At 41.9% G+C, this 19239-nt stretch overlaps 1 protein-coding gene across 19 annotated transcripts in view; it reads right to left on the bottom strand.

Moving 5' to 3' along the window:
- herc1 (HECT and RLD domain containing E3 ubiquitin protein ligase family member 1) overlaps positions 1–19239 on the bottom strand; it is a 278704-nt gene that overhangs the window by 51769 nt on the left and 207696 nt on the right. For 17 of the 19 annotated variants that reach the window (XM_052042323.1, XM_052042328.1, XM_052042322.1 and 14 more), the window contains 6 exons: positions 18782–18982; positions 16738–16912; positions 9795–10062; positions 8306–8519; positions 7637–7893; positions 5686–5813 (listed from right to left, as the gene is read on the bottom strand). In XM_052042323.1, the coding sequence (XP_051898283.1) occupies positions 5686–5813; positions 7637–7893; positions 8306–8519; positions 9795–10062; positions 16738–16912; positions 18782–18982 (1243 nt within the window). The remainder of the gene's footprint in view (positions 1–5685; positions 5814–7636; positions 7894–8305; positions 8520–9794; positions 10063–16737; positions 16913–18781; positions 18983–19239) is intronic. The other 2 variants (XM_052042341.1, XM_052042338.1) reach the window with 1 other exon arrangement.

A 19239-nucleotide genomic window follows, 5' to 3' on the forward strand; every position in this document is an offset into this window, starting at 1 on the left:
TAGCTACATTGTACTAGGACATCACAGCCATTACAGAAACATGGCTAAGGGAAGGACAGGACTGGCAGCTAAATGTTCCAGGGTACAGGTGCTATGGGTGAGATAGAGGAGGAGGACGAAGGAAAGAGAGGAGGGAGAGTTGCATTTCTGATTAAGGAGAACGTCATGGCAGTAGTACGAGACGATATTATTTATGGATCGCCCAGTGAGGCTTTATGGGTGGAGCTGAGAAATAAGGGGATGGTCACCTTGTTGGGATTGTACTATAGGCCCCCTAATAGTCAACGGGAATTAGAGGAACAAATATAGGAATTTGTTATGTTCAAGAAAGTTTCCTCAGGTAATATATAGAAGGCCTGTTGGGGAGAGGACAAAACTTGGCCCATATCAGTCTAAATCTTTACTATCCATGTACATGTCCAAGTACCTTTTAAATGTTGTTAATGTACCTGCCTCAACCACTTCCTCTGACAGCTCATTCCACATCCTGACTACACTCTGGGTGAAGTTGCGCCTCAGGTTCCTATTTAAATCTCTCCCCTCTCATGTTAAACCTATGTCCTTTAGTTCTCAATTCCCTAACCCTGGAAAAAAGACATGGTCAATGTGCACAATCTATGCTGCTTACGATTTTATACACCTCTATAAGATTACCCCTCATTCTCCCACGCTCCAATGAAAAAAGTCCCAAGCTACTCAACCTCTCTCTATAACCCAGTCCCTTGAGTCTCAGCAACATCCTCGTAAATCTCTTCTGCACTTTTTCCAGCTCAATAGCATCTTTCCTGTAGCAGGGTGACTCAAACTGAACACAATATTCCAAATGCAGCTTCATCAACATCTCGCATAAGTGCAACATAACATCCCAACTTCTGTACTCAATGCCCTGACTGATGAAGGCCAGCATGCCAAAAGCCACCTTCATCATCCCATTTACGTGCAATGCCACTTTCGGGGAATCATATACTTGTACTCCTAGTTTCCTCTGTTCTACAACGCTCCCCAGGGCCCTACCATTCACTGTGAAAGTCCTACCCTCATTTGTCTTCCCAAAATAAGACTGTAAGACATAGGAGCAGAATTAGGCTATTCAGCCCATCGAGTCTGCTCCGCCATTCGATCATGACTGATTTATTATTCCCTCTCAACCCCGTTCTCCTGCCTTTTCCCCATAACCTTTGATGCCTTTACTAATCAAGGACCTATCAGCCTCCGCTTTAATACACCCAATGAGGTGGCCTCCACAGCCATCTGTGGCAATGAATTTCACAGATTTACCACCCTCTGGCGAAAAAAATTCCTCATCTCTGTTCTAAAGGAATGTCCTTCTATTCTGAGGCTGTGCCCTCTGGTCCCAGACTCTCCCACTACTGGAAACATACTCTCCACATCCACTCTATCCAGGCCTTTCAATGTTCAGTAGGTTTCAATGAGATTCCCCCTCATCCTTCTAAACTCCAGCAAGTACAGGCCCAGAGTCATCAAATACTCCTTGCATGTTAACCCTTTCATCCCTGGAATCATTCTCATAAACCTCTCCTGGACCCTCTCCAATGCCATCACATCCTTCCTTGGATACGGGGCCCAAAACTGCTCACAATACTCCAAATGTGGTCTGACCAATGCTTTATAAAGCCTCAGCAATAATACTTGCTTTTATATTCTAGTCCTCTCGAAATGAATGCTAACATTGCATTTGCTTTCCTTACTACTGATTCAATTTGCAAGTTAACCTTTAGGGAATCCTCACTAGGACTCCCAAGTCCCTTTGCGCCTCCGATTTCTGAATTTGCTCCCTGTTTAGAAAATAGTGTACGCCTTTATTCATTCTACCAAAGTGCATGACCATACACTTCCCTGCGCTGTATTCCATCTGCCACTTTGCCCATTCTCCCAAACTGTCCAAGTCCTTCTGCAGACTCCCTGCTTCCTCAACTCTACCTGCCCCTCCACCTGTCTTTGTATCATCTGCAAACTTGGCCGCAAAGCCCTCAATTCCGTCATCTAGATCATTGACATATAACGTGAAAAGTATCGGACCCAGCACCAACCTTTGTGAAACACCACTAGTCACTGGCAGCCAACCAGAAAAGACCCCCTTTATTCCACTCAGTCAGCCAATCTTCTATCCATGCTAGTATCTTTCCTGTAATACCATGGGCTCCTATCTTGCTCAGCAGCTTCACGTGCGGCACCTTGTCAAAGGCCTTCTGAAAATCCAAGTAAACAACATCCACTGACTGTCTATCCTGCTTGTTACTTCTTCAAACACAGATGCGTCAGGCAAGATTTCCCCTTAAGAAAACCATGTTGACTTCGGCTTATTTTATCATGTGCTTCCTTAATAATGGAATCTAAAATCTTACCAACCACTAAAGTCAGGCTAACTGGTCTATAATTTCCTGTATTTTGCCTCCCTCCCTTCTTAAAGAGTGGAGTGACATCTGCGATTTTCTAGTCCTCTGGAACCATTCCTGACTCTAATGATCCTTGAAAGATCACTGCTAATGCCTCCACAATCTCTTCAGCTACCTCTTACAGAACATTGGGGTGTAGTCCATCCGGTCCAGGTGACTTATCCACTTTCAGACCTTTCAGATTCCCAAGCACCTTCCCCTTAGTAACAGCAACTGCACTCACTTCTGCCCCCTGACTCTCTCAAATTTCTGGCATGTTGCTGGTGTCTTCCACAGTGAAGACTGAAGCAAAATACTTATTCACTTCATCCGCCATTTCTTTGTTCCTCATTACTACTTCTCCAGCGTCATTTTCCAGCGGTCCGATGTCTACTTTTTGCCTCTTTTACTCTATGTATCTGATAAACCTTTTGGTATCCTCTTTTATATTATCAGCTTAATATGCTTACCTTCATCATTCATTTTTTTCTCCATTTATTGCTTTTTCAGTTGCCTTCTGTTGGTTTTTAAAAGCTTCCCAATCCTCTAACTTCTGGTTAATTTCTGCAATATCGTATGCCCTCTCTTTTGCTTTTATGCTGTCTTTGACTTCCCTCGTCAGCCACGGTTGCCTCATCCTCCCTTTAGAACGTTGCTGCTTCTTTGGGATGAAATGATCCTGTGTCTTCTGAGTTACTCCCAGAAACTCCTGACATTGCTGCTCCACCATCATCCCTGCTAGGGCCCCCTTCTAATCAACTTTGGCCAGCTCCTCTCTCCTGCCTCTGTAGTTACCTTTACTCAACTGTAATACCAATACATCCGATTTCAGCTTCTCCCTCCCAAACTGCAGGGTGAATGCTATCATATTATGATTACTGCCTGCTAAGGGTTCCTTTACCTTAAGCTCCCTAATCAAATCTAGTTCATTGCACAACACCAAATCCAGAACTGCCTTTCCCCTAATGGGCTCCACCACAAGCTGCTCTAAAAAAAACCATTGCATAGACATTCTACAAATTCCTTCTCTTGGGATCCAGTGTCAACCTGATTTTCCCAATCTACCTGCATATTGAAGTTCCCCATGACCACCGTGGTCAACACAACTGCAACACTTCGCACTTAACTGTATTAAACTCTACTTGCCATTCCTCGGCCCAATTACCTAGCTGACCAGATCCCTCTGTAAATCCTGATAACCACCTTCACTGTTATCTATTTTAGTGCATCTTCAAACTTAATAACCATGCCTTGTACATTCTCATCAAGTCATTGATATAGATGACAAACAGTAATGGGCCTAGCACTGTTCCTGGGGCACACCACTAGTCATGGGCCTCCAGTCTGAGAAACAACCTTCCACCATCACCCTCTATTTCCTACCATCAAACCAATTCTGTATCCAATTACCCAGCTCTCTCTGGATCCTATGCAATCTAACTCTTCAAAGCAGCCTACCATGCGGAACCTTTTCAAAGGTGTTACTGAAGTCCATATAAACTACGTCTACTGCCCTGTCCTCATCAACCTTCTTGGTTACTTCCTCAAAAAACTCAGTCAAATTTGTGAGACATGATCTCCCATGCACAAAGCCATGCTGACTATCCCTAATCAACCCGTCTTTCCAAATGCTTGTATACCTTAATCCTCAGAATCCCCTCTAGTAACTTACCTACCACAGGCATTACAGTATGCTTACTGGTTCATAGTTCCCAGGTTTTTCTTTGCAGCCCTTCTTAAATAAAGGCACAACATTAGCCACCGTCCAATGTTCTGGCACTTCACCTTTCACTAATGATGATGCATATATCTCAGCCAGGGCTCCCACAATTTCTTCTCTAGCTTCTTAGTGTTCTTGGATATACCTGATCAGGTCCTGGAGATTCATTTACCTTCATATGCTTTAAGACATCCAGTACCTCCTCTGCTGTAATGCAGACTATCTCCAAGGCATCCCCGTTAACTATCTGAAGTCTTCATGTCCTTCTCCACGGTAAAAACAGAGGAGAAATATTCATTGAGGACCTCGCCCATCTCCTGCGGCTCCACACAAAAATGTCAACTTTGTAGGGCCCTATTCTCTCTCTTAGTATACTTATAAAATCTCTTTGGATTCTCCTTAATCTTCTCTGCCAAAGCTATCGTGTGCCCCCTTTTTGCCATTGTGATCTCCTTCTTGAGTATACTCCTCCAGGGATTCTATTGATCCCAGTTGCCTGTACCTGACCATGCTTCCTTTTTCCTGACCAGAGCCTCAATATTCCTCGTCATCCAGGTTCAAGAACTTGAAATCTTGATATCTCTCTTTTAAAAGCCTTCCACTTGCCAGATGTCCCTTTGCCTGCAAACAACGTACTCCAATCAACCTTCGCAAGTTCCTGTCTAATACCGTCAAAACTTGCCTTCCCCCAATTTAGAACTTCAGCTTCTGGGCCAGATCTGTCTCTTTCCATCACTAATTTAAAACTAATAGAACTATGGTTACTGGTCCCAAAGTGCTCCCCCACTGACAGCTCAGTCACTTGTCCTCAGTCACAAGCACAAAATCAAGCCTGTTATGCCAGCGGATGATCCCTCTCAATCTCCTCTTGAGACCTTACCTTTAAAAGAAGCCAATATAATTAAATGCAATGCCAAGCTGTTCCAGTACAATCATAACACTGACATCTAGCCAATCAAATTAATTGCCAGAGACTCAAGAGACTGTAGCTGCTGGAATCTCCAGCAAAAAAAAAACTGCTGGAAGAACTCAGCAGGTTGTGGAGGAGAACGGATGGTCGACATTTCAGATCAAGACCCTGCATCAGGACTTCTGATGCCTGTTTAATCTCAAGTCATCTCCACAGTGATGGAAGAGGGCACCAACAGTTCTATCAAATACCATTTACTCTCTATTGAGCTGCTCACTGATGCCTGTTTGGGTTTTGCCTGCACTATTCAGTTTCAGACCCTTTACAGCAATGGTCTAATCATCGACAAAACAATCTGCTTCCAGAGCTGAGTGTACTTGACACCACGGCAGCAGTAGACTCAGCATGGAATCAAGGATCTCTCGTAAAACTCAAAGTCAATGGAAATTCTCCACTAGTTGAAGTCATAAAAGTCTAAAGGAAAGTAGCAGTGGTTGATGGAGGTTAATAATCTTAGGCCAAACCCATTAATGTAGGAGTACAAAAGCAATATACCATAGATACTGGAAACCCAAAATAGAAGCAGAAACTGCGAGAAGCATACAGTAAATGACAGTGACACCCACATTCTGTATTTAAATATGTAAAATGCTACTCACAATTTGTTGAAAATACACGTTTGCTGTAAAGTATAATGATTTTTAGTGACACTCCACACTCTAACAGTTCCATCATTGGCACTTGTTGCTAGGAGACTTTTTTTATTGCACCATTCACATGTTATTACCTTTAAAGGAATAAAAGAAAATTACCTTGGAAACGGATTAACATCAATGCAATTAAAACAACCAGGCTTAATGCACTTATAGCATTGTGATTAATAGCACATCCTTATGAAATCAAACACTGCATTAATAAATCCCTCGTCCATTCCAAGATGTTCAAGCTTCCCAAAGGCAACACACTCGCAGGGAGGCATGGGTTCTGAAGAAGGTTCTATTTGCAGAAGTGGGTGAAGATGTCTTGAAAGGATTCCTTTAGCAGCTCTACAGTGGTGCTTCACAACACATGGTTCTCAAGCCACATATGATCCACAGGATGGGTACAGACAGCCTGCACTGGCAGTCCTTGCACCTCCTGAGGCTCTCACAGGATCATGGACCTAATGGAGCTACAGAGGGAGCAGTGAGCAGGATGGAAAGGGGCAACAAGGAAAACAGCAAGTTCTATGATATTTGTTTCTTTAAATCTAACTAAAAACAAAACAATATTCTATCTGGTTATGTCTACTAACAATAAAACACCATTTCTTTCTAGTGGTTTGGATTGTAAACCTGGCCCTCCCCACAACAGAAGTTTTGTACAGGAACAAAATGGTGTTAGGAAATAGTGAGGCAGGCCAGATAATCATGAAGCATATGCAATCTCTCTCTCTCACACACACACCCACACAGAGTAAGGAGGAGCAAGAACAGAAATTAAAATTGGTATTCATCAATCCATCTTATGACCCTACAGCATTAACTAACCAAACATGTTTAAGTAGCTAAAAAATCTTTTGCCATATCTTTATGGAAGGTGTTTTAGAAATGCAAGTTTTTTTTTATCTAACTCTCCCACCAATCCAATTGCATAACTTGCAGGGTTTCCACTTGCTCTGTAGGCAGGGTGACCAAACCTCCTGCTGACAGGAAGTATCTTGTGTCCTGATCAGGTAATTTGTCCTGATTTTCAAAGGCAAGTAAAAACCCAAGGTTGACAGTCGTTATCCACATCACAGGTGACATGATCCTTCCTGGTGAGATGAGCACATTTTTTTTTAATCAATGCAGTGGTGTGTGTGTGTGCGCGTGCATGTGCGCGCGTGCATGTGCAGAAGAGTCTGAGAACAAAAAGGGATGGGGAGAATAACATAAAAGGCTATTAAGGGTATGAACTATCTCCAGAATACTAATTTACTGTATATGTAACTTAACATTTGTAAATGAAACTAGTGAGAAAGCAGAAGCTGGAGTAAACTTATGATACTTATATTACGGTACTGTCGATATAGTATGAAAAAGTGTAGCCTTTGACGATAACCTGATCTGATGAAAAATTAATGATCTAGTTAAGGATGAAGTGGAGGTTTTGGCTAATCAAATCCATAAGAAAGTGCAATTTGGAATTTTTTAAAATGGAAAGTAATCTCTGTGGCACAAAGCAGTTCTGATAAGGAGGTAAAACACACCTGTCGAGTGGGAATTAAAGCACCACAAACACTTTTGTGATTCTGCTTACCAGAGCACATGGCAGAATCTGCAGTGTCAGTTACAAAGCCTCTGAGCCCAGCTCATACACTACCAAACAGAATTTAAACACAAGCAAATAACTCGATTTGTCAAAAGCATTCCTTGTGGTAATAAATATTGTGCTCTATAAATATCTCCTGTGGCAATATGAACAAATGTTTGCTCTTTACAGATCAGCTGTTGATCCCTCAAACAACTGTAGTTATTGAACTGTAATTCTAACAGTTCAAACTGGAGTTTCCAAGTTAAATATTTTAGACAAGAAAATAAATCAAAATGAAACAGCTGATACTCTGAAAAGAAAAAGCAAATTTCTTACCCTATTCTGATGTGCTTCCAGCTTGATGAATGGACATTTGCGTAGGTCCCCTGACATGTCAGCAAAAGTCTGTGGCTTGCTTTGGTTATCACGATCGTGTGCTGCAAGAGTCCGAACAAGCTGCTGAGCAGCCCACTGCCTGTGCTGGGAAGACAGCCTAGAGGAGAGGCAGCAAGCTGCTAAGGCATTAGCCAGTTCCAGAGGGCCTACAGCAGAAGGATCATAGGAAGGATGGGCATACAAATGGGCAATAAAACCTGCTTAAACAAAACAGTGAGACAATACCCCAGTGAATGATGGTCAAGAAAACAATAATGATGGTATTGCACTCATCTAAAGTGTAACATAACTAATTAATCAAAATGCCTTAATACAAATAAACAAAATATGATCATTCTAAATTAGACAAACTTTAAGTCTTTAGGAGTAAAAAGTGCAACACTTCTGGTAAGATACAGTTGAAATGATGTATGACTCACTGGTCATTGTCTCAGTTTGTAGATAAAACTGCATGACAGAAAAACTGATGTTTTCAAATTTATTATGGATGCAAAAAGCATACAAGCATATTAGCTCAAAATTATTTTACAAAACTTTGAGGCTTGGTCATAATTAGTACACTGCACACTGCATTCACCTTCACAGAACAACTTGAAAGACAACTCATACCTCTTTTCTCCATCTCTGCCTTGTCGTAGGTTGGTCTCAGTTTTGCGCCCTTGTCAGCAAGTAATGCCACTAATGCTTGAGTTACGACAAAGTTTGGAGAGGTTACAAGCTTATTTTCCTCAGCAATGCCTCTAAGGAAACTGGGTAGAAACTTTCTTTGAATGGGATCATCTATAGTTGTGAGATTCATACCCGTTGCTGCTGAGATCAAGTTCTGGAAAGATAAATTGACTTTAGACATAAAACATTGGACAATGCTCTCCTTTATTGTAGATGCTATGAAAAGTCCCATGTTAAGATTGGGCAGGTTAATAGAGACTTTATTGCCAAATATACAGCTAAAAGTATCTAAGAATAAAATGTTCTTTTCAAGTTTAGGACTGATGCAAAACAATCACAGTTATGAGCAGTTTTAGTGGCGAACCTTTTCACTTTTGATTCTTGGCTTCAGCTTAAAATAATGCAACAATAGGTCAACGTTAACTAATCCCAAAAGTGATAGATGTTTTTGCCTAATAATTGTAAAAATACACCTCTCCAAATGTGAAATACTGATTCAGAATATATAAGCAAACACACACATTGCAGAGTAGTACAGCAGTGCAGAGATGGGCTGTATGATGCTGACTGGTGGTGCTGGCCAAATGGATTAGTTTGAGACGAACTGGAGGTCAAATGCTGGTGCATCCGACTGTCCTCTCTGCTGCTGGTCTCAGAGTGCCATGTTGAAGAGAGGTCAGTGTTTGTTTTGCATCCTCCCTGTGCTTCATGCACAGGAAAGACTTGGGTACAAATAATGACCCCATTCAATCGAACAGAGTCACTATGGAAAAGGTCATGCAGATGGGTTACAAATTTATTTTAATGTTTTCAAGTATTTGGCAGCATTTTAACCTGTTTTTAATAAATGTATTTTTTTAAACTATATTGTCAATTATTTAAACTGCTTCAAATAAATGTTTAAAATTATCCCACCAGTAACATTTAAAAAAACTGTTACAATGCATTTGAATGTCAGTAAAGTGAGTGGGGATAAGCTTTGGTATTTGCTGCTGAGACTCCTCACAGTTTGGAGCCTGCTTCCCCTTGGATCAGCTCATTGCACCCTCCACATCGAGACAATACTGGTGTGGGGACCACGGGTTGCAGGCCAAATCCAGAATAATCTAGTCCAATTAGCTTGCGGCAATGAGTAGCGGGGCAGTGCACAGATTGATATATTTAAAGGGTGGATGACTCTGCAATGGATTGGTGTGAATGGGGGTCACTGTCTTAGAAAAAGGATGTAAAAATCAGAGTAATAGTGGAATCCACTTGCATTTATATGGCTTTCCTCCTTTTCTGCAGCATGGCTGCCAACATATCAAAGCCACTTCGTTAATTTTAAAGTGCTCTTGGATGTTCTGAGATTATGAAGCATGCAAAACAAATGCAAATCTTTCTTTCATCAGCCTAACCCAACAATAATTATGTACTTAGAAGATTTTACCTGAGTGCACAACTGAACAAGCAGCTTTGCAGCACTTGGACTGTTGGAAGCCAAACAGCCAACTGCAGTACTCAAGTAGGCCAGGCAGGAGATTGGCTTGTTGACTTTGCTGTGAGCTCCACGAGGACGTTCTGAAATGCTGGTGGTACCTGGACTCGGAGTGAGACCTGCTCTACCTGCGGCAGCGAGACACATCAATCGAACCAGGGTCTTGATATCGGTCAATCCCAAGGACTCCAGACCTGCTGCCAGACTGCAACTAGAGCCACTGGAAATAATGGAAGGGAAAGGGATACACCACTGAGAAGCCAGTTAAATTTCTGGAGAACAAAACTATTCACTTTTACCACTTGTGGAACCTTAAAAAGATAGGGCCCTAGAGACTCCTCAACATGTGAGAACACTTGTTGAACTGGCTACAAGCAGAGGCCGCCAGGCTCTCATATTAACTATATGTGATGCTCAGGGTGCCTGGAGTAGGAAAGGCTACCAACCTCTACCACTGGGGATAACAGGAACTGTAAAGTAGGTGTGGTGAGGCACAGACTGGCTGTGAGAGGGGTTAGCGAGATGATAGTGGTGAGGTGACTGCTGAACTGAGGTGTGTGTGGTGTGAACACCAAGGATGAAAAGTTGTAGGAAGAACCTACCTTGAGGAAGACCGGTGCCCCCTTGGCAACAGCCCAGGTAGGGATGGTTCCTCTAACCAATGTGAAGCAGACTTCAATCCTCAATTTAAGAGACTTGCTGGCATAGAAGGCCTACACCTGCTCTTGGGCCATGGTCTGTGGTAAAATATTGTGCCAGCAGCATTAATTGAACACGGATATCACTGCACTTGCTCAAAGAGTCTCCGTATACATGGGTATCACATGTGCTGAGAACCAGAATAAATATGTAGTGCTGCCCTACATGTGCATAAAGTTTTTGATTGCATTGTGCACTTGGATTTTAATAACAATTCCCTCATGCATTGCATAAAGGTGTTCTCATAAGCAACACAATGTTCCCATGATTAAGTAAAACATATCAACACAAAAGGAAAACGGTTATACACACATTTGATGCTACACAAAGCAACTTGCATAAAAAATCAAATACACAGCCAACTCTGCCTAGTAAGTCAATTCACAAAGAATATTTGATACCAACGAATAATGCAAATCCTATTGTTACCTAATACTATTATCATTTACAATAGAAATGCATTTGTTATGTACCTAAAAGCTCAGAACTATTTAAAATGTTTATTAAGTAGGCTCTGAGTTTTGTTACTCATTTAAAAAAAAAAGCAAGAGTCAGTCTAAAAATGAATGGGATACAAGTCAAATGGAAAGGTGATTGTTTATGCAAGAGTATGGTTATGCCCAGGTTATGCAATTGCCTTGTAACTGCCAGCAAAATAAAATTCAGTCTGAATGCAGTTCACATTGCATGATTTGATGGCAGAGGTCTCCCAAGAGTTATAAACTGCAGACATAAAAACAATGACAGCATATTCTCATCCAATTTTTAGTCCATCTGTTATTCACCACATGGAATGCTGCAAAGAGCATCCCACCGATGGTGTATTACACCTCGAGAAGAAAAATATACCTTGAAATATTTGCAGAAAAATTGGAAAAGAGAAGGGAAATACCCAGCTCCCCGCTTGCCTAGAAATTCAATCAAATGATGCTATTTATTGTCGGTATTACACAATTGAAAATCACCCCTGAGTGAAACACAACAATAACCATATCCAGTTGTTTCCTGTCCAACCAGAAACTTCTGGGCTTGAATTACACCTTTGTGCCCCAATGATAACATTCCTCATGCGAAGCTCCTTTCAAAGCTCTGGGTGGTTGGGGAGGTGACCATGGGGCTTACTATGCCAGGAGTGGGCCACCCAATCTTCCCAGCAGAGGGTCAGATTGGGACCCTTATCAGGTCCCTTTTATTCTTCAACCACTCTTGCACTGTTCCAACTTCCAACACTGTACCAGCTTCTCATCACCAACCCCCTCCACCCACATACCCCGATCTCGATCCCAAGCCCCTGAAGCACTGATCTTACAACCAGTTAAAAGCCAAGGCCCAGGGCTCAAAACTGGCAGAAATGTCTAGGGATTCTTCCATCTCTATCATCTCCCCCCAGCTACCTCACCATTAGCCCTAATCTGCAGCTCAGTGCCTCTTCACTTCATTCACTCTTTGTGCACATTACCTCTCTCCATGGTGAGTTGGACCAGGCTGCAGGGTGTCACATTTAACTCTGCAGAAGGGACCAATGACTAAAACAATACAACTTGGATAGGATATCTTCATGTTGGAAATTTTAGAATGTAGCACTTTGCACTTGGAGCACTATTCAAATGCCCAAGTCACACTGCAGGAAGAGACAGAGGTAAACAATTCCTGATACCTGCCCGTACTTTGACAGAGATGGATTTGGTAGGGCAGACCTTTGGCCTAGACAGTCAGAAACCTGGGCCTGCTGTGCTGCATGATTTTACGGCATGGGATCCCAGAAGCTAGGCTGATTTCATTCCTAATTCATCCTCAGGATATCTGTTGTTGGCAGGGCCAGCATTAATTGCTAATCCCCAATTACTCTGAGAAGATGTCAGTGCACTGTGCTCTTGAACAGCTGCAAACTTTCTGGTGAAGGCATTCCCAGAAGTCCTGCTAGGTAGGGAGTTCCACAATTTAGATCCAGTGACTTCTGAGGAACAATTAAGTATTTTCCAAGTAGGAATGTGCATCAGTTGGAGGGGAACATGCAGCAGGTGGCTGTTCCACATACCTGCTCCCCTTGTCCATCTACAAAATACATTGCAGACACTCACACAGGCCATTCTGACAGCACCTTCCAAAACCTCTGCCATCAACAAGGACAAGGGCAGCAAGTGGGTGAGAACACCTTCACATGAAGATTCCTCTTCAAGTCTTACACCATCTTGACTTGAAAACACATTAGTTCCTCATTGTTGCTGGGTATAAACCCTGGAACTCTCTCCTTGCCCAAAGGATTACAATGGCTCAGAAGGTTGGCTCACCAGCACCTTCTCAAGGCTTGGGAAATATGTGCTCATCTTGCCAGCAACCCCAAACCTCAAAAAGTTAAAAAACACATCTATAAAGTGCCCTTTTCTAATAGAAAGATGGTCTGTCTTGGTAAGCCTACTTTCACGGATGGTTGTAATGAAGAATCATAGTTGGACGACAACAGGCAGGAAGCAGTATCTGAAGATCTATGTGGGGAGATCAGAAAAATGAAAAAAGGCATGATATTTCATAATGTTTCTGACTCTCTCAGAGTAGTACTTTTAGAACGACTTGTCTTACAGCTGGAAAGATCATTGGAGTACCTCTTCCCTCCATCGTGGATATCTACAACACACGATGCACACACAAGGTCTGCAGAATCATAGATGACCCTTCTCATCCCTCCCACGACCTATCTGTCCCACTGCCGTCTGGCAAGTGGTACCGGAGCATCCGGGCCAGAATTACTAGACTGTACAACAGTTTTCTCCCCCAGGCTGTCAAGCTCCTGAACACCCTGGAGGCAGGTTCAGACAAATGCCACGTCAAGAGCCCTGGTTTGCACAACGATGTATAAGAACATTGGCTGCTGCTGAACATGTTTATACATTTAGTGCAACACACTGAGTTCTGTATTTTCTTCGTTCAACTTGGTTTTGCACTAACCCTGCACCGAATACTGTTTTTTTGCACTATTTGTACTCGCAAAAATTTTTTTTTGTTTGCGTTTATTTTATGTCCTCTGTTCTACGTATGTCCTCTGTTCTACGTATGTCCTCTGTTCTACGTATGTCCTCTGTTGTGAGAGTCGGGGGAAATGACATTTCGTTCCTCTATGTGGTTTTATAGCATATGGGTGAATGACAATAAAGTATAACTTGACTTGCATTGACATGCATGGAAAATATTGTTCAAAATTAATTTTGGTTTGAGATAGTCATCCCCAATTTTAATATACAACTTTACCATCACTAATACAAAACATTTCTTAAATTTTAAATCAGAGTCCTTCCAATTAAAATGGTACATACATTGAATATTACTACATGATTCTTGGGAAACAAACTGAGATTTGGCAAATGCTGCAATGTTAGAATACAATCTGTAGCAATGCTTAGAAAGGCAACTATAAACTCAAACTGGCCTGAAAGAGTGATTGGTGGTTTGGATATTTTCCAATCGAAGAATAAACCATTTTGCTGGATGTACAGTGTGCGTTTTTTCATAGTTTGCATCATTTGGAAAACATTAGGATCAAGGCAGATTACTACTTCTCATGGACCTCATCTGATACACAACCAAGGACACAAGGTGAGGTCAGCTTTGCATGGCAGCTACATCAAATATTTTGTATAATAAAAACACTATTTTGATTTTCTTCCTAATAATAATCACATTTTTGAAGATTGCTGAGAAAACACACAGAACAATATCGAATTGGCTGAAATCTTAAGCAAATAACAAACTGCTGGAGGAACTCAGTGGGTCAGGCAACATCTGTGGAGGAAATCCAGAGATGCTGCCTGACCAAGTTCCTCCAGCAGTTTATTTTTTGCTTAAGATTACAGCATCTGCAGTTCCTTGTGTCTCCCTCACTGAAATCTTTTCTGTTCATCACCTTTTTTTGGGTCCTGAATTTCTTGATTCTGTGAACCCACAAGATTAACACTAGTTTTCTACATTCTTTACTGGGGTGAATTAGAATGTACAATTAGGCTTCTAAATGATCAAAAATAACTCATTACTTTCAGAACGTGTGTGCCCACTCAATCATAAATCAATTGAGCTCCTAGACACATCTTAGGCAGCAATGGTGCGAAAAGTGAGAAATTTTACGAAACATCCACTGGTTAAAGCTATAATATGTGGTGGACTTTACTTAAAACTGGCTCAAATATCAGATTAATTTTTCATGCTCCGGACATGAACTAGAAATAAAAGAAAACTTCTGGAGATACAGGAGACTGCAGATGTTGGAATGTGGAGCAGAAAACAAACTGCTGGATGATCTCAGCAGGTCGAGCAGCATCCGTAGGGAGGAAAGGAATTGTCAGTGTTTCGGGTTGAGACCCTGCATCAGGTCTGAAGGTTGAGAGGGAAGATAGCCGGTATAAAGAGGAGAGGACGACGGGCGAGACGGGAGCTGGTAGGTGATAGGTGGCATGGGTGATGGGCAGAAGGAGCCAAGTGGGGGAGGGTTGATGAAGCATTTCCTCCATTTCCTGAACTTCTTTTCCCACTCCCCCCTGCCCCAAACAGAACAGTTCCCCTAGTCCTCACCTCTTACCTTCCTCACCTCTGTATCCAGCACATCGTACTTGGTCATTTCCATTGGCTGCAACAGGATCCCACCAGTAGCTACATCTTTCCCTCCCCACCCCTTTCCACCTTCCGTGGGGACCACTCTCTCTGTGACTCCATGAACTGCTCAACCCTCCTCATATGCCCCTCCCCGACCTCTGGCACTTTCTCTTGCAACTGCAGGAGGTGCAACACTTGTCCCTACACCACCATCCAGGGACCTAAACAGCTTTTCCAGATGAGGCAAACATTCATCTCCTCCAAGCTCATCTACTGCATTTGGTGCGCCTGTTATGGCCTCCTCTGCATCAGTGAGACCAAGGCAGACTAGGTGACTAGTGTCCATAATGGCCACTCTGAGCTCCAGGTTGCACGCCACTTCAACTCCCCTTTCTATACCAACCTGTCTGTTCTCGGCCTTCTCCACCTCCAGGGTGAGGCCAAATGCAAACCAGAACACCACCTCATCCTGCCTGGGTAGTCTACGACCCGATGGTATGAAAAGTGAATTTTCCAATTTCAATTAACCCTTACCTCCTGTGTTCCTCTCTCTCCCCTCCGATCCACCTCTGGTCCTTATTCCATACACCCCTTCCTGCCCACTCTCCATTTATAGCAGTCCCACACCGATTCCATCTACCTACTACCCCCACACTTCCACCCCCGTGTGGTTCCATCTGCCCTTCATCAGTCCCTTAAAAGAAAGGTTGTGCTTTGGAGAAGGAGAAAAATTGCAAGAGTTACTGAACTGGGTTGTTAGGACCCACTAACTGAGATACTTTACAGCAAATGGGAACTCTCTCATGTTTCTCCTTTACAAGATTCCTTTTGCACTTCCATTTTAAAAGCTTCAGCACTTTTGGTGGAGATTTTGTGCAGCAATTAAGATTTCAAATTTAAGTAATGGGAATTTTGGCAAAGAACTGATCAATCCATCCATGGCTATTTATAGCAATGATCCATATGAAATGCATTTTGAGATATTTCACTGTATGCCAGATTCCCATGTCAGAGTTGAACTGTTACAGCTGCTCATACTTATTTGAGGGATGCTATGAACCAGTTTGTCTGACATGAATATTTAAAATTATTGGGAGTTTCATGATGTTTTGACACACTTGTTTAATTGACAGAAAGATCTGAAGAAGTCTTCTTAATGTACAGGAAATTACAAGGATGAATGAAACAAGTGCCTTCCCCTAACTAACAATTTTCCTACACCTAGTTGGGCAAGATGCTGGGACAATGAAGATAGGATGTACCATACTTTTTCACGTTGGAGTTAAGAAGTTATACTGACACATTGTACATCACAAGCATCGAACGGTGCATGATAAGAGCACCACAATGTTAAGTCTCTTGCAAGAAAGATACTGCAAGCTGTGAAAGTGCAAATTAGTAAATGATGCTGGGCACAATCATTGACCAAGATTACTTTTTGCATTCTTAACAGGATTTCAGGCAGCAAGTATAAAAATCATGCAAGAAAATGTTATTGAAAAATAGAAAGAAAATGAGCAATTACTTAAAGATCCAGGAATTTTACATCTCATTCTAATGCTTAGAACCACTTCGGTATGAAGTAGGCATTTAAGAATGAAGAAGAGGTTCCTACCTGACCGATAGCAGTGAGAGAGCTCTCATCACCATGGTCCTTGCTAGAAGAACCTGTGCGGCTGCAGTCACTCTCCTCAAGGCCATGACCCGGTCATGTGGGTTGAGCAGGGCAGATGCCTGCTCCCCAAGCGTTACTCTACCCGATGAACATTTATCTACTGACCCAAGGCAACCTTAAACAGAGAACATGCAAATTATGTTACACAGTGGGTAAAGGACTAGAAATGGAAAGATACACGAGGGAAAGTAGAAAACACAAAATGATATGAGATACAAGGAGACTACATACAACAAGAGACGCAGAATTATAACAAGTTTATAGTACAGGAGAAAGCATATAAGTCCACAGGGCAGGCACAATAGTGTAGAGGGCAGGCATGGTAGTGTACGGCAGGCACAGTAGTGTAGTGGTTAGCATAATGCTATTACAGTGCCAGCCACCTGGGTTCAATTCCGGCCACTGTCTGTAAGGAGTTTGTATGTTCTCCCTGTGTCTGTGTGGGTTTCCTCCCACATTCTAAAGACGTATGGGTTAGGAAGTTTTGGGCATGCTATGTTGGCGCTGGAGGCATGGCAACACTTGTGGGCTGCCCCCAGAACACTATGCAAAAGATGTATTTCACTGGGTGTTTCGATGTACATGTGACTAATAAAGATATCTTATCTTAACGCTTATAGCTTCCTCTGCTTCAAACATTCAAGGAATCTTGCTTTAGATCATGCCATAAAATCAAGGCCAGAAACTGGATTTCACCCTTAGCGGTTTTGCCCTGAAACATGCATTAAAATTGGACCTGCACTGTTTCTGAAGGGATCTCATTCAATTTATCACAGATATTTTTCTGATCACCAATCCCAGAAGGTTCAAACTTCAGAGCAAGCTTCCCACTGCAGGAACACACAATGATGGCAGCAATGGAAGAGAGAGAAGCAATGGTGGAAAGGGAGAGAGATTCCCCTTCACCTTGCAGGATATTGAAATGTTGGTGGCAGAGACAGAGGCCAGGAATCTGCGAGGTAAGCTCACTAATTTAGCTGCACCTCTTAATAACCTTGAATTTACTGACCAATTTATACATTAAGAATAGCACGTAGTTAGCACATACACATATACAGTATAATATTTCCAGCAAAACATATCTACTGTATATCTGATCCTTTGATTTTGAGACCCTGCTATAATCAAACTGGCTGATGCGATTTAATGCAATGGTAGCTAGACTTCATAAAGTGCTTGCCTTGGAGTACTTCAGGACACCAATGCCATGAAAGGTACGTATGAAAGAAAGTGCTTTATTTTTTGGCATTACCATTGTGAAGTGTTATTACTCAGAAATGAGTTGCTCTTCAACAATAAACACTCTCCCTTGCTGTATCTGTCCCATTGGTCATATAATGTGCATATGCTGTCTTTGTGCTCCACATGGTATCATTTTCCCTTTCAGAACATTCAAGCTACTCTTACTGCCAAAAAAAACTGCACAAAATTGACAGAAAAGCAATGGTAAAAAAGTACAATGCACAAGCAAAGACAGAGAAATGAGAAAAATGGGGTCAAAATACAGGAAGCAAAACTGGGAATTAAAATATATGAAATGTCTGAAAGTAGTGTAATGGGATTTGTCAAAGAGAAGTATGTGACGCATATTTATTGTGATGTATGGCAATAATACAGCAAAGTAACATTTCCTTGTAAAGCAAAGCTACCACTATAAAGAGTCAGAGGAAAGTCAGAGGGGAATTTATAAACCAAGGGAAGACAATACAAATTTTTTTCTTTCCTGATTTTATAATTGATGTTGTCAAATACAAATTAGCTTTAGAACTCAATAAATGTCATTTTTGTAATTTTCAGCACCAACAGCCCATGGGTGATTGCAAAAAATTAATCCAATTTTCAATTACTGACCAGACATTTATAATTCCACTCATTTTCTTCCCAATGAAGACAGCCTTGGTAATGGTCTATTTTCACGCTTTAGTAATGTGATTTGAACAATTTCAATTGTTACTTTATCTTCAGGTAAACATTTTGGACCAACCTATTTGTATGAGAGTTTCTTCCATGCTGTTGGTTGCTGTCACCATGGCAACAGATGCTCCCAGCGGATCACTGTCGGGAAATTGAACTGGCTCAGGTACAACCCTACATTCATTTAGACCAAGAGGTCCAGCTAATAATTCAAACTCTTCCTCTCCAGTCAGCTTCTCATCTTCATCAATGTCCAACATATCCCAGTCCTCTGCAGGAATAACAAAACAATGAAAGTAGGTAAGGACAGAAAAAAACAGGTTAACAGGCTGGAGAAAAGTCGAGTTGGGGGGGGGGGAAGTGCTGGTGGGGGGAAATGCTGACAAACTTAGGAAGATAAACTGGGTAACAATGTTGGCAAACACTAATGCAGAACAATAGTGGGAAATTTTTCTAAAAAGATATTCAGCAAAGTGCTGGAAATATACAAGGAAAGAACGAACCATGGAAGTGGTAGAGGTGGGTATG

The sequence above is a fragment of the Pristis pectinata genome, chromosome 32, assembly GCF_009764475.1.
Source record: "Pristis pectinata isolate sPriPec2 chromosome 32, sPriPec2.1.pri, whole genome shotgun sequence".
Lineage (NCBI taxonomy): Eukaryota > Metazoa > Chordata > Chondrichthyes > Rhinopristiformes > Pristidae > Pristis > Pristis pectinata.